This window comes from Simochromis diagramma, unplaced genomic scaffold, assembly GCF_900408965.1.
Source record: "Simochromis diagramma unplaced genomic scaffold, fSimDia1.1 OVJJ01000781.1, whole genome shotgun sequence".
In the NCBI taxonomy this organism is placed as follows: domain Eukaryota; kingdom Metazoa; phylum Chordata; class Actinopteri; order Cichliformes; family Cichlidae; genus Simochromis; species Simochromis diagramma.
Window position 1 is genome coordinate 344057 of NW_024386832.1, and position 15921 is coordinate 359977.

Sequence of the window (15921 nt, forward strand, 5' to 3'; positions counted from 1 at the left end):
CAGATGTGAGTCGGAGGTAGGCTTCAATTTGCTAGAGAAAACTTGTGTGAAGGACAAAGTCTTATGGTTTTTTACTTGCACAACATAAAGCAAGAGTTTGTTCCCTGTTGTCATCTAGATGCAGTTTTATACTTTTGGCACAAGGAGGCATACCAGTGCAACAATGTTGTCACTGCTCCGGTTTCTGCTTGTGACAGTTATTTCCTTTCAAACTTGTTACTTGTATATGATGTCAAGTCAGAAACACTGTGCCACAATGCAAAAATTTCAAATGAAAAAAAATTGTGTGTCTCCTATACAGTGCTGTCCAAAAGTCTTGAGCCATCTCTCATGTCTATATTTTGTTTCTAAGCAGCCAAACTTTCGTGTAATTTTTAAAGTGGTCCAGGCTTTCTGAAGGTCATTCAAAGTTTTTCTTTGGACATTGGCTGCTTTTTCACTCATTTTCAGTACAGTGCTTGTTTCTGACCAGAGAGGCACATAACTCAAGTATAACAGACAGCTTAGCAAACAGCCACTTTATTACTAGCAGTCTGTCACAAAAACACAATTTCTTCCGATTTCCCATGTATATACTTGAAGACCACCTAAAGACATGACAAGAAGAGAGTTCAGGCTGAGTTAACGAATAAAGGCGGTCATACCAAATACTGACTTTCAAGCTTGTTAGAATTGTACAAATCCTATTTTTGCCTTATATACTGTATTTATATGTATATTTGCACACGTTTCAATTAAATACTCCACCTATTTCCCCTTTTCCTGGCAAAATATAAAGAAATGAGTGATAGCTCAAGACTTTTGAACAACACGGTAGATCAGTGTGGTTTGTATTTGTAGTACCTCTCTAAAGTTTCATTCGTGTTTCCATACGTGGGCTTTATAGCTCTGATTGTTCAAGGCCTGATGCCAATGCCACAGAACAGGAAACACAGTGGTTGTCTAAGCTGCACCCTTCATAGGCACAACATTGTCATAGTAGTCTGTGCAGTAATAGTTGATGTTGGTGGAAGGTTAGACCACCTTTAAGATTATATAGTTATTGAAATGTAAGCAACATATATACAAACAAGGATTATCAGCGGATAAAAGATATATGCACTGCACTGATGTCACTGAGTCAAAGAAAAATTCAATAATAAGCAGGTAAGTGCAAAAACATACAAAAAAATCTTATAATTCAAACCAGGAACCTTCCCGTCTTGCTGTGAGTAAAGTGTGCTAACCCCTGCCAGCTACTGTCACTCACTGCACTGAAGTTCCTGGTTTGAGACCTGGCTGGGGCCTCTCTCTGTGAAGTTTGCATGTTCTTCCTCCATGAGTTTCCTGTGGGTAATCTGCTTCCTCCCACAGTCCATGCTTTTCCCATAATGAGATAAACAAAGTACCTAAAGTTTATATAGTATATAACATTGTATCAGTGAGGTTAAATCTGGCTTGCAGTCCAAACTCCTGTGATTGGTCAGTAACTCTAGAACAATGCTATAAAAATGCTACTTTATTGCAATGAGTTCCTTTTGGTGGTCACAATGACGCAACAGGAAGACAATCCAAATCCATATCGAAATGTGTAAATATGTTTATCTGCCTATGTGGCAGAAAGTGTAGGGTCTCACACTTCCTTTGTCTAACACTCAACTTTTCAGAGTAAAACAGTTAGAAAACGGCGCAAACCACTGTGAGACATGTGCGGGGGAGTTCAATTTTCAAAACTTGAATAGTCTTTTGTTTTACATAAGAGCTTACGGTGCATAATAATGCTTTCTTTTTATTCCTTCTTCCTCTGTTGATTGTTTGTTTGGGCAGTTTACATTAATAAAACATTAGCAACATAACTTTTTATAGGGTTTAAAGTTTTATATTTAGGACGAGGTGCATCCAGATCCCGACACCCCCTCCCACCACCTTGACCATTACATAATTTTCGAGGATGCTGGCCAAAAACAAATTTGAACCACACCCGCTCTAGCCACGCCCCTGATGGTGCAGAATAGCCACTTTCTCAGTTTTAGGTAAATATTATCCAAATGCGTAGTTCTGTCATTAATTAAAGCTCCTGTGATATTTATTCTCCACCTGTTGTGGTTCACGTTATTATTTTTAGAGTCTTTGAATTCAAATTTAAGGAGCAGATTAGTATCTGTTATTTTCTCACTGAAAACTAGAGCACCGTGTTGTCTTGGGATACTACCATCCTCACCTACATCACAGCCGATGTCACACAAACAGACATTCACATCAATGAGAAGGTGACGCGCTCTGCAGCCTCTATTCCACTGTCTGTGCGCGCTCCGGCACCGCTGCCGCACAGCAATCAGGTGGTAGCTCAACTTGAAGCGAGCGGGCTCTGCGGGAGAATATGTGTCGACAATGGAGAGAAAACGGCAAATGGTGTCGATGAGCAGCCCGCACACAGAGACCGGACCAGATTCGCCGCGATGAGCACCCCCTTTCCAAAATCTGATTCCACGACCTCCTTACTGAAATCGTCTTCGGCCGCGAGGAGACCGACACACCTCCCAGAGCACACGGCAGAAAGCCAGAGAAGTCAGCACCACCATCAGCACCACCATCAGCATCACAACCAGCGTCCCGCCGCGCTTCTGAGCAGCAGCAGCAGAGCCGAGGAATCCTTCTGGTCGGCCGAGTGCGACGTCAGTGCCCGGAGACCCCTGTGCCATCCCTCCCTCGTCGGCAGCCAGGACAGTAGTAATAATGCAGCCACTCGGGGCAAGTGCAAGTCACATGCTCCTCACAGCCAAGTTTCCGCTCCGCCGGAGCCGAACGGAGATGCAGGCCGAAGTGTGAGGGAGCGCTCCAGGACATCAAAACACCGTCACCACCACCGCAGGAAGCACAACCGAGACGAGCGTCCGGCAGCAGCGGGACCGGACGAACCGGAGCATCCCCGTCGCTGTCACACGCACTCCCGCGCGGTCCCCAGGGTGCCCTCTCTGTCGGACAGCAATGACGACAGGGTTCCCCTCTGCGAGCCGAGGGACCGCAACGGGGCCAGTGCGGCCAACAGCGGCGGTCAGGTCAGCAGTCCATCCCCGTCCTCTTACTCCCTGGTCCCGCTGTCCAGCAGGTCTTCTCGTCGCTCTCGGAGGTCCAGCGCTGCTTCTTCTGCATCAGATATTAATTTACGCACCATCCTCAATTCACTCTTTGGGCAGGTAAGGCCCTGAAATATACGGGAGAATTAAAGCAGTAGTGTGGTCTCAGTTAGAACACAACAGCTGGGTAAATGTCATTTTACACGCTGTGACAGTGACACCCCATTTCCATAACCTGTATGAAAATGATTATTCTTTTTTTTTTTTAACCCTACTAGAAACCTTTTTTAAAAAAAGACTATATCTGCATTGATTTCTGAGGCTTCTCTGCTGAAGGCCGCCTTGTTGTTAGTATATTTTTATGCATGAGGTGCACACAGATATGAAGCAGTGAAGTGTACATGTGGCTTCCCTTGAGTCCTGTGTGTGTCCTGTGATGCTGTCAGCAAACACTGACACTGCTGGACGTACAAGAAAAAGCTTCGTCTAAACATCTCATTTCTTATATAATTTTACAGTTCTTCCTCCTACAGGTTTGCTCAGTCCTGTATGGTCCAACATCAGAGAGGTGAAAATCTCACATGTGTTAATGTGTATTTGTTCAAAGGAAAAAATAGGGGGGAGGGAACTCATTCATGTTCCAGCATCAGTCTGTCAGGCACACTGCTGCGTTTTCTGTTTTGTGACTGAAGGAAATAAAATTGATGTTCCTGCTGATGATGAGGGGGCTTCTATTTTGGGCGACAAATCTATTTATACAGAAGAAAGGAGTTCAGCCTAATGTGCTTGGATTTTTATCAGTGCTGCACTTTTGCTCATTTTGGTGTGTGTGTGTGTGTGTGTGTGTGTGTGTGTGTGTGTGTGTGTGTGTGTGTTGGGGGGGGGGGGTATGTATAAAAGCAGCCAGGTTTCATTTTACACTGAAAAATCCGAACTAAGCTCCAGCTTGCTGCTTAAACTGCTGGTAATGATGTTTACTGAGGACATTTTCCTCTTCTTTCTCTTCCACAAAGGCCAAGAGTTTATTTGCTGCTTTTATAGTGTTTGGGTTTTAGTCAGATTATGAATCAGGGAGTGATTTACATACGTTGCCAAAATAGGCCGATCTCAGTCGTAAAATAAGCTCAGCACGGAACATGGAGATCAACCTTTGTGGCTTCCAGAGAAACATTTTCTATTGCTTTGTAGTACAAAAGCCATTTCTACAAATAACCCGTGAGTCAGTCTGTGAGCAGTTCTATGAAAACATTAGCATGACCTGAAAGGGGGCTTTGATGAGACAGCTAGAGAAGCAATGATGGGCAGAGATGTAACGCATGGTTTGAGCAATACCAACGCATGGTGCCTCTGGTAGTACATACAAAGTAAGCAGGATTTACATTGCACTGATTGCAGCACAGAAGAGAAACACACATGAAAATGAGCACTTACACATGTAGATATACATTTCACTGCAATGGCTGGACTACATGTTGACAGTATTCCTGCCACTCACAGTCTTTCTATATGTGTCTCTTCCATGTGGCTGCTGTAGGTCAGCATGACCTTCCTCTAGCCTGCAGAGGGCAAAGGATGATGTGGGTGTGTGTGTGTGTGTGTGTGTGTGTGTGTGTGTGTGTGTGTGTGTGTGGGTGTGTGTGGGTGGGTGGGTGGGTGGGTGGAAGGCAGAGAAAGAAAAAAAAAATCAAAATTCATAAAATATAAAAAGGCCATAAATGAATTCAAATGTAATCTGAAGGCTGGACATTGACAAACTGTTCTGGAGCGAGAGTTCATCCGAGGAGGAAAACAAAGCTGTAAATAGGTCATCACAGAATGTTCCTCCAAACTTGCCTGCTACAGATTTTCCAAAACCCTCCCAGAGTGCATGCAACCCATGACGTAAAGGTTTACTTTACATTTGTTAATGCTTTGTTGTGTTTTGCTGTAGGAAAGTTTATGCCATTTCTCTCATTTATTCTCGTGTTTGGAGGTCTGTTAATCTGTTTGGAGCTGTCCGTGCTGTTTATAGTAGTCTGGTTAGTGTGACAGTCAGGTGAAATATTGCTCACATGTCTTCTTTTCCTTGCATAATTCTGTTTCCTTCTTTGGTCCATCCACTTCCCGCCCTCGTTTATGTTCTACCCCTACCCCCACAACTCTCTCTCACTCTTTCCATATCATTGCTGGTCTTGCTTTTGCTACACTCCACAGTCCAGAACAGCATCCTTCACAGTTTCTCATTCGGCTGTAGGAACAGGTTAGAAGCCCGGGCTTCATGGGTCTTGTTGAAACCAGAGTTTACACTCCTCTCAGAACCCAGAGTGCAAGCTTAACGGAGAGAAGGCCCTCATGGTCCTTTTCGGTGCCTCTTCTTTCCTTTGGTATGGGAAACTGCTTAGACTGGCCTCTGAGAACGGTAAGCCCGTGCTGCTGCACTCTGCCTTTCTCAGCTTCCTTCATAGCTCTTGTACTAGCTACAGTAGCACTTGCAACTTGGAAGCAGACTGTACTGCTGCATAGGTGGTGCATAGTTTTCTGCAGTTGTTTCTGTTTATTTTATTGCAAATGCTCATGGTAGTGCAAGAAGCATGCACCTAATTATTAATTAGATGCATACTCATTTTAGCCCCTCCCACCCTCCTCCACACACACACAGAAAAAACAAAAGAAAGAACAAAAGAAAGAGTTTGATGTTTAATTCTGCAGATGTGCGTGCACTGCACTGCTTTGTAACCTTGCTCTGGAGTATAGTTTGTTAAACTCAAGTCAGGTTTATAGTTTCAGAAACTTGCAGATCTTTGTTACCATCCAGAACTGCTTTCCTGTAGAAGACATGATGTCGTGATGTCTGTCTGTGATCAGTATATGTGTAACCTCTTCCCCGGTGCTTTCACTTGCCTTTTCTCTGCTTCTGTGTGTGTGTTTACTGTTCCAGTGACACTGTATAGGTGTGAGGTGCCAGTCCGTAAAATGTGGCGAGTAAACTGTTATGAACGATGAGTGGAAAGTTGGCAGCATGCTGGTTTATTGATGTATTTACCTTTCAGTCGTGTCTTCATATTTTCCACATTGTTTCTATTGCATACACACTTGCACCCCACCACCACACACACACACACACACACACACAGGCACTGATATATAATTCTTAGATAGTATTATTCTACTCTGCAAAGCTCAGCTGTGTCATCCCTCAAAGTATACAGGAGGTCTATAGTGACTTTCTCATAAGAGCTCACGAATCCCCTCTCAACTTGTATCTTTGTTCCATTCTGCTGTGTCTCTGCACCCCTCTGGAAAGATGCTCCAGGATGCTGAGCGGAGAGTCAGAGTGGTGCTGTCCTGTGAGGAGATGGGCCAGTCTGGGTATCTTGGGTCTTATCAGGACTCCATTGTTTCGGTGACACAAAACTGCGTTCTCGTGAGCAACATACTGGGACAATCCTGTGTCTTCCTGAGTAAAGGCATGGCAAAGTGCAGGCAGGCTGTACGTAAGTCTGGACAAAAATTCTCTTTAATGACTCCTTCCTGTCAGAGAAGCTGTCATTTCTGCAATTATTAAAGAAGCTGCAACTTAATTGTACATCATTTTCAGCTATAAGCTTGGAATTCACTGGTGAAGAAGAAGGTCCGAAAGATTAAATGCAATGCATGTAACCCAACAACAGTCCAAACGTGTCACACGTGGACAACCAGCTGTAGCAATGCAGACACACCTTTTCTCTGTCTCTCTTGTTCTCGCTTTAACATCAAAAATCTGCATGTTTGTGCAGCGAGTGCACAAAATATTACAGCAGCATTCTGACATACTGCTCCGCTTGTCAGGTTAATGTGTAGCTGGAGCTGGATTAGTTAGCTTAGTGCCAAGATTTAAAAAGAAGGGCAAACATCAAGCCTGTTCCTGTCCAAAGATAACAGCATACGCCTCCCAGCACAGCTTAAGCTTCTATTAATTAACGTGCTGCAGCTTGTTTACTCGATCCATATAAAAAATTATTAAAAAGGGGGGGGGGGCATGTTGTGGTTTTAAAGGGGACCTATTGTGCTTTTCCATTTTTGCAGTATAGTGTATAGAGGTGGCATGGTGGCTGGCGCTGTTACCTCATAAAAAGAGGGTTGTGGGTTTGAATCCAGCTTGGGGCCTTTCTGTGTGGAGTTTGTATATTTTCTCTAGGTACTCTAGCTTTCTCCCACAGTCCAAAAGCATGAATGAGGTTCAGTTAATTGTTGATTCTAAAGTGACTGTAGATGTAATTGGTTGTTTATCTCTATGTGTTATTCTTGCAGCAGTCTGCCAATCCGTCCAGGGTTAGGGTGTATCCTGCCTCTTGCCCTGTGACAGCTGGGATGAGCCTCAGCCCCTACAACTCTGAATTTGATGAGCAGAAGAAAATAGATGGATAATGTGTATATGTAGTGTAGACATTGCTAGTTCAAGTTGGACTCACTTTTGAGTCAGAACTGATTTAATTCTTTATGGCACAGATTCATCAAGGTGTGGGGAAGTCAGAGATTTTGATCCATATTAAGATGAGAACATCACACAGTTGCTGAAGATTTGTCAGTCGCACATCCGTGATGAGAGTCTCCTGTTTCTCCACATCCTAATAGTGCTCTTATGGATTGATATCTGGTGTCTGAGGAGGCTATCTGACTACAGTAAACTCATGTTCATGTTCAATAAACCAGTTTGACATGATTTGAGCTTTTTGGTATGGTGTGTTACCTGCTGGAAGCAGCCATCAGAAAATGGGCACAATGTGCAATACTCAGGTAGGCTGTGGTGATTATATGCTCATTTGGTCCCAAAGGACCCAAAAGTGAGCCAAGAAAATACATTAATATATTCAAATTCCTTCCACCATTACACCACCAGCCTGAACCTTTAATACAACGTAGGATGGATCCATGCTTTCATCCATGTTGTTTAGGCCAAATTCTGATCTTACTATCTAAATTTCACAGCAGAAATCATGGCCCATCATGTCAGGCACGGTCTTTCCAGTCTTCTGTTGCACAATTTTGGTGAGTCTGTGTAAACTGTACCCTCAGTTTCCTGTTCTAAGCTGACCTGAGTGGCCCCCAGTGTGGTCTTCTACATGTGCATTCAGAGATGCTCTTCTGCATAGCTTGGTTATAACGAGTTTTTATTTGAGTTTTTGTCGCCTTCCTATCAGCTTGAAGCAGTCTGGCGATTCTCCTCTGGCCTGTGAAATCAATAAGGTGTTTTCATCCAGAGAACTACTGCTTACTGCATATTTTCTCTTTTTCAGACCAGTATCTATAAAGCGAACCACATAAAACACAGTTGTGTGGGGAAAATCCCAGCAGATCAGCTGTTTCTAAAATACCCAGATCAACCTCTGGTACAAACAACCTTGTGGTTGGCTGATTAGATGTCTGTGTTAACAAGGTGTTGAACGGTGTGTGTAGAAGTAATCCTTGTGGCTAAAACCTCAGGCTTCAGACTGCTGTAAAAACTCTTTTTCTGAGATAAACAAGGTTTTTTTTTTTAACTGAATTATTCACAACCACTCCAGCTGAGTCCAACAAACATATAGAGCTGGAATAAACATAATAGGTCCCCTTTTAGAGAGGTTATTTGCTATACTATTGCTAGAGCAGCAAGTGCACTTCAACACACTGTAAAGAAAAGGGTGTAATATGTTAGTTTGTGAGTTTTAGAGGGTGATAGGTGGATTTTGCTACTTTCAGACAGATTGAGGCTAGCTGTTTCCCCCCTGAGTCAACATATTTATCACACAGACATGAGAATGATGTCATTGTAATTTATCTCTTGGCAAGAAAGACAAAAAGTTTTTATTGCCTTAAATGTCAACCTATTCCTGTAAGAACACACAAAATCCACAGCTCATGTATTTTCCTGTCTGCACTGTGGTGACTGATCGCGATGGTGATTTGCATAAAACAAACAAGCGTCTTTGAAACGTTTTGCTCTGATGTGTTGCGCTGCAAAGACGTTCAGCTTTTTCTGTAGCATAAGTATATTGGATAACCGATAATGGTTGATGTATTAGCAGTGACTGATTGACACAGGCTTTGCTCGTGGACTGCACGTGCATTCATGTTGGGTTGGCTGGTCCTCTGGGCTCATATTTCTTCTTTGTTTTCTATGTCAGTTTTTTCCCATCTGAGAGCTCTTCGGGCCCAATGTCAGCCCTCGGTGTTGTGTTTAGACTTCACACGACTCCTGCTGTTAACCCCTGAGGACTCTGGGACATGTCTGCCTCTTTCTCTGTCCTTTAAAGGTTGCACTTATTGTAAGCCATTGTAAGCAAGCAGGAAAAAAATAGAAACAGTCACATTCTTCTATGATCTCCAGAGTCTTTATTCCCAGCTATGCTTTATAGGAATTGGCCTATTTATGCCAGAAGTTTGGTCATCACGACATGAGATCGTTTCCAATCTGCTCTTACATCTTTACTTTAGCTGAAGTTTACTTCGTCCGCGTCTGCGGACTGTTATGGAAAATACTGCTGATTTAGAGTCAGGCGTCACTCAAGTCACAGCATTGTCATCAGTATGTCTACATAGAGCACATATGCAGAAGAATATTTGATATGATGATGATGATGAATGTTTTCTTCGTGGATTGTAATTTTGATTTTGTGCTGTTTTTTCTCAACAGGACAGAGAGCTGAGGCCAGAAGAGATGGATGGTAAGTTTCCCTTTACTTAATGCTGTCACTTTCTTTCTTTGCTGAGGCCATTAAGATAAACAAAACAGAGAGTGAAAAGATGAAACAAATTATTCAAATCCTTCATAACATAAGTCTAAAAATACCAGGATTTGTAAATGGAAACAACGTGCAAATGAAAGGGCTAGAGTACAGATCAATGCACAGACGCTACAACCCCAGTCTGCTGTGCAAAAATGTAAATAAAAACAAAATGCACAAATATTATATTCACAACAGAACATGGAAAACATGTCAAATGTTTAAACTGAGGAAATGGATCATTTTAAGAAAAAATATGAACTCATTTTAAATTTAATAGCAGCAACACATCTCAAAAAAGTTGGGACAATGCCATGTTTACCACTATGTCGCATCCCCTCTACTTTTAACAACACTGTAAATGTCTGCGAAGTGAGGAGACCAGCTGCTGGACCTTTGGGAAAGGAATGTTGTCCCATTCTTGTCTGATATGTGATTCTAGCTGCTAAACAGTCCTGGCTCTTCTTCGTCATATTTTCCCTTTTGCAATGTTTCCAATATTTTTTAAATATGTGAGGTCATCCCATTCAGACGATGCCTGGACCATATGCTGATCTAAAACTCATATATACCTTTCAGCATTGACAGTGCGCTTCCAGGTGTGCAAGTTGCAAATTCTATAGGCTCCTGCATACGTTAGAGATGCAGGCTTTTAAACTGGGTGCTGATAACAAGCTGGATGGTCCCCGACTTCTTCAGTCCAGAGGATGCAGCATCCATGTTTTCCAAAAAGGATTATAAATTTTGATTTGTCTCATACTTTGCCTCAGTCAGTGTAAATGAGTTGTAGCTAAAAGTAGAGAGACGTGTTCTGGATCATGTTCGGTTCTTCTTCGTTTTGGCAGAACTTTAACCTGATTCTGAGGATGGCAGGGTGAACTGTATTCATGCTCTGAGTTCAATATTTTGACTATTATTACTTTTTGCTTTTTTGAACCGTATGTGAGGAGCGACTGGTGTTTTTGAGCAAAAACAAGAACACGCCACATCATACTTTGATTTATTAGCTATTATGTAATTTCTAATGAGACAACAATTTACTAAATGAACATCCTGGTGTAATAAATGAGACCCAAAACTAGGATTTTTGAAAAAAGGAACATGTTTACTGGGGTCATAAATCAAGTGCAATCAAATTAGTCACCCCATTCTGGTCATTTGTAAGAATGGATAATTAAGGCAATTTTGCCCTTCCACTTGCTCTATACTTGTACAGCTACAGCCATCTTTTATACAGGGAGTGCAGAATTATTAGGCAAGTTGTATTTTTGAGGAATAATGTTATTATTGAACAGCAACCATGTTCTCAATGAACTCAAAAAACTCATTAATATCAAAGCTGAATGTTTTTGGAAGTAGTTTTTAGTTTGTTTTTAGTTTTAGCTATTTTAGGGGGATATCTGTGTGTGTGCAGGTGACTATTACTGTGCATAATTATTAGGCAACTTAACAAAAAACAAATATATACCCATTTCAATTATTTATTTTTACCAGTGAAACCAATATAACATCTCCACATTCACAAATATACATTTCTGACATTCAAAAACAAAACAAAAACAAATCAGCGACCAATATAGCCACCTTTCTTTGCAAGGACACTCAAAAGCCTGCCATCCATGGATTCTGTCAGCGTTTTGATCTGTTCACCATCAACATTGCGTGCAGCAGCAACCACAGCCTCCCAGACACTGTTCAGAGAGGTGTACTGTTTTCCCTCCTTGTAAATCTCACATTTGATGATGGACCACAGGTTCTCAATGGGGTTCAGATCAGGTGAACAAGGAGGCCATGTCATTAGTTTTTCTTCTTTTATACCCTTTCTTGCCAGCCACGCTGTGGAGTACTTGGACGCGTGTGATGGAGCATTGTCCTGCATGAAAATCATGTTTTTCTTGAAGGATGCAGACTTCTTCCTGTACCACTGCTTGAAGAAGGTGTCTTCCAGAAACTGGCAGTAGGACTGGGAGTTGAGCTTGACTCCATCCTCAACCCGAAAAGGCCCCACAAGCTCATCTTTGATGATACCAGCCCAAACCAGTACTCCACCTCCACCTTGCTGGCGTCTGAGTCAGGACTGGAGCTCTCTGCCCTTTACCAATCCAGCCACGGGCCCATCCAGTCTGGCCCATCAAGACTCACTCTCATTTCATCAGTCCATAAAACCTTAGAAAAACCAGTCTTGAGATATTTCTTGGCCCAGTCTTGACGTTTCAGCTTGTGTGTCTTGTTCAGTGGTGGTCGTCTTTCAGCCTTTCTTACCTTGGCCATGTCTCTGAGCTATTGCACACCTTGTGCTTTTGGGCACTCCAGTGATGTTGCAGCTCTGAAATATGGCCAAACTGGTGGCAAGTGGCATCTTGGCAGCTGCACACTTGACTTTTCTCAGTTCATGGGCAGTTACTTTGCGCCTTGGTTTTTCCACACGCTTCTTGCAACCCTGTTGACTATTTTGAATGAAACGCTTGATTGTTCGATGATCACGCTTCAGAAGCTTTGCAATTTTGAGACTGCTGCATCCCTCTGCAAGATATCTCACTATTTTTGACTTTTCTGAGCCTGTCAAGTCCTTCTTTTGACCCATTTTGCCAAAGGAAAGGACGTTGCCTAATAATTATGCACACCTGATATAGGGTGTTGATGTCATTAGACCACACCCCTTCTCATTACAGAGATGCACATCACCTAATATGCTTAATTGGTAGTAGGCTTTCGAGCCTATACAGCTTGGAGTAAGACAACATGCATGAAGAGGATGATGTGGACAAAATACTCATTTGCCTAATAATTCTGCACTCCCTGTATATACCATCTAGGGATCAATATAATTCAATTACTAATACGATTTCTGTTACTATTTTTATAACAGAGCTCCGAGATGCTTTCAAAGAGTTTGACAAAGACAAGGACGGTTTCATCAGCTGCAAAGATCTTGGAAACTGCATGAGGACCATGGGATACATGCCAACTGAAATGGAGCTGATAGAACTAAGCCAACAGATCAACATGAACTGTAAGGACAAGCAGTCATCTATACACATCACACATATAACTATATCCTCTGTGTCTTTTGAGGTTTGAAATTTGTACCAAATCCTCTCTTTTTTTTAAGTGGGAGGTCATGTTGATTTTGAGGATTTCGTAGAGCTGATGGGCCCAAAACTCCTCGCCGAAACTGCGGACATGATTGGAATAAAGGAGCTAAAAGACGCGTTTAGGGAGGTGAGACTGTCTGGATTCAAGTGGTTTTATTAGCTACTTTTCTGTTTTCAATACTGAACCTCGGCTTGTTGTTTTCAGTTCGACACTAATGGAGATGGTGCCATAAGCACGTCGGAGCTCAGAGACGCAATGAGAAAACTGTTGGGACAACAAGTAAGGTTCAGCTCAGAGCGAGAAAAGAGAGTTCTCGTTAATGAAATAGACGTTTTTTGTTGTGCTTTACTCACTGCTACCATCCTGTTTTGTTTTGGTTTTTCAGGTTGGTCTGAAGGAAGTAGAAGACATCCTAAGGGATGTGGACTTGAATGGGGACGGACTTGTCGACTTTGAAGGTAAAACGTCCTTTTCAGACAACCTGTTTAAGGTGTAGCGTAGAGTGTGGCTGAGCTGCAGTTGCAGTTTCGTGCTCTTTCTTCTCTCCTTTCAGAGTTTGTACGGATGATGTCTCGCTGAGATCATTAAAATGATCGGTCCTGAATGTGAAGCTACGTCCTTCTCTACACTAGACTAACTACAACAAGACGACATACTGAGAACTTCTGAGCCATCCAACTCTGAATGACACTGGAAAATAAAACTACTTTGAATGTTACGGAGTGAAGGCGTCACCTCACGCTTTCAGTCAATAAGTGTTCTTCCTGAAAAGTCTCCAGTTCAACTGAGGCAGAATTCGCTGTAGCCTAGCTGATGATTACCTAATTTATGTTTGGGTTGGTTTTTTTTTTGCACTTTAATTAACACTAATAACTTCCTCTGTGGATAAATCGCTGGTGTCTTAGTCTTTACGTGGTCTAATTACGCGTCTCACAAAATGTCACCTTTGATGTACAACGGCGTCAGAATGAGAGGCCGAATGTTTGTAGAAAAGATGTTAAAGGTCACTGTACTGTTGAAAATTCCACTATATATTCACCCAGTATGTGTTATATTAGAAACTGTAACCAGAACGACCTTTGTGTGACATTGGTGCTCCACCGAGGAAACCATGTGGTGGCAATATCCTAACTGTGTATCCTAACTGTGTGACCATCTGTGGTTTTTCACTGTGCCAGTTAAAGTCTGATAAAATGCACCACTGTGTGACATGCAGTTCAGTAGACTGATGATAATGAGCTGCTGAATATAAATACTTTTCATGTATGTTATTCACTTGTCTGGGATGAAGGGCAGATGAAATATTTATAGAAGAACAAGATGCACAGCTTTTAAATCCGTGGAGCCAAACTGACACTATCCTGCCAATGTCAAGATTGTTTTTCTCTTTTAAGAAACACCTTGCCCTGTCTGGGATTACACAGTAGAAATAACGTATATGAAGCGTATTTACAGTGGATGTGATAACGTTGTAAATGTACTGTCTGTCGGTGTCTCAATGATTGTATTTGTGGTAATGCTCCACATGTCAGTGCTGTCAAAAGAAAATTCTATGCATGCCAAAGACATTTATTACATTCAGTATGCACATTTGCATTCCTGTCTAACAAAGTAAACAAAATAGCCGCCAAGTTAACTGTAGAAGAATAAAAGGTGTTTACATTTGAGCCCCTTTTATTGTGGTGATGTTGCCAAGGAAAATGTGTTGCTGTCTTTAGTTTGATATTTCGATCAAAATGAAAACATGACAACAGATTATTTCAGTGTGGACCTTTTGTTTGTTTTTCTATAATGCATTCATTTTAAGAATGATTGGGAGACTGCTGTTACTGCATGTCCTGAGGACAAATCTCCGCCCTCCTTATAATATTTGTCATTCATATAGCAGTATTCAAAAATCACGAGCCAACCCTGATTTCTTTATATTTTGCTAGGAACGCGGCAAACAGATGCAGCGGTTTATTTAAATAAGTGCAAACATGCGTGGGAATGCAGTCGGTATAAAAGACAAAAACAGAGCTTGTGCAGTTCTGAAGAGCTTGGAAGTCAACATTTGGTGAGACCAAATGTTGTTCTTTAACACAGCCTGAACTCCCTCTGCCAAGTTTTCTTGTAATTTCTTAAAGTTGTCTTCAGGAATAGTTCTCCAAGCTTTTTGGAGGACATTCAACGCTCTTCTTTGGATGTTTCTGCCTTTTGTTCTATTCAAGATGTTTCTGTAACGTTGAGGTCCAGGCTCTGGGGAGGCCTAATCCATGACTGATAGAATAGAATAGAATTCAACTTTATTGTCATTGCACATGCACAGGTACAGGGCAACGAAATGCAAATGATAATGTAACATTGTGTGTTTTTCTATCTAGACATGCTTTTAGTGCATTGACAGTGTTTTGGGGATCATTTTCATGCTAAAAACGGAAGGTGTTTCCAATAAGGCTTGCTTAAAACCAAAGAGGTAGCTCAAGACTGTTATACTGTACTGGGCATGTCTGTGAGTCTGCTAGCTGGGTATGTTTTGATATTATTGTACAATCATCAAATGTCATCTACGGTTCTAGAAAAAGCATATGACAGGGTACTAAGAGAGGAACTGTGGGACTGCATGAGGAAGTGAGGAGTAGCAGAGTGAGGCAATGGTGAGGTGTGCGGTAGGTGTGACAGAAAGGTTCAAGAAGGGGGTGGGATTACATCAGGGATCAATCAGGGAGCCCCTTCTTGTTTGCAGTGGTGATGGACAGGCTGATAGATGAGGTCAGGCAGCAGTCTTTATGACTATGATGTTTGCAGACGACATTGTGATCTGTAGTGAGAGGAGGGGACAGGTGCAACAGAGCCTGGAGAACTGGAGGTATGCTCTGGTGTAACAGTGAGGATGCAAGGAGTGGTGGGTGAAGGTGGGTGAGGTTAACTGTGCCTTCTTCCTGTGTGAACTTTTATCAGTTTCGTTATTGAGAATATGTTTGACAATTACATGCAAATTAATAATTTTCCATAAAACAGACATACATACATTTGTTTTTATAATCTCTTTATTAAAATTCACAGGT

General features: G+C 42.0%; 1 protein-coding gene across 3 annotated transcripts; it reads left to right on the forward strand.

Annotated features, from left to right (window-relative positions):
- The first annotated feature begins 89 nt into the window (after positions 1 to 89).
- Positions 90 to 14417, forward strand: cabp1a (calcium binding protein 1a). Of its 3 annotated transcripts, none has more exons than XM_040028425.1 (7): positions 90 to 3176; positions 9688 to 9718; positions 12648 to 12791; positions 12891 to 13000; positions 13079 to 13153; positions 13260 to 13332; positions 13428 to 14417. In XM_040028425.1, exons 1-7 carry the CDS (start codon positions 2439 to 2441, stop codon positions 13451 to 13453), a joined length of 1197 nt encoding a protein of 398 aa, XP_039884359.1. In that variant the 5' UTR covers positions 90 to 2438; the 3' UTR covers positions 13454 to 14417. The 3 variants fall into 3 exon arrangements, with proteins under 3 accessions (XP_039884359.1, XP_039884361.1, XP_039884360.1); XM_040028427.1 differs by lacking the exon at positions 90 to 3176 and adding an exon at positions 4737 to 5454; XM_040028426.1 differs by lacking the exon at positions 90 to 3176 and adding an exon at positions 5512 to 6525.
- The last annotated feature ends 1504 nt before the right edge of the window (positions 14418 to 15921 follow it).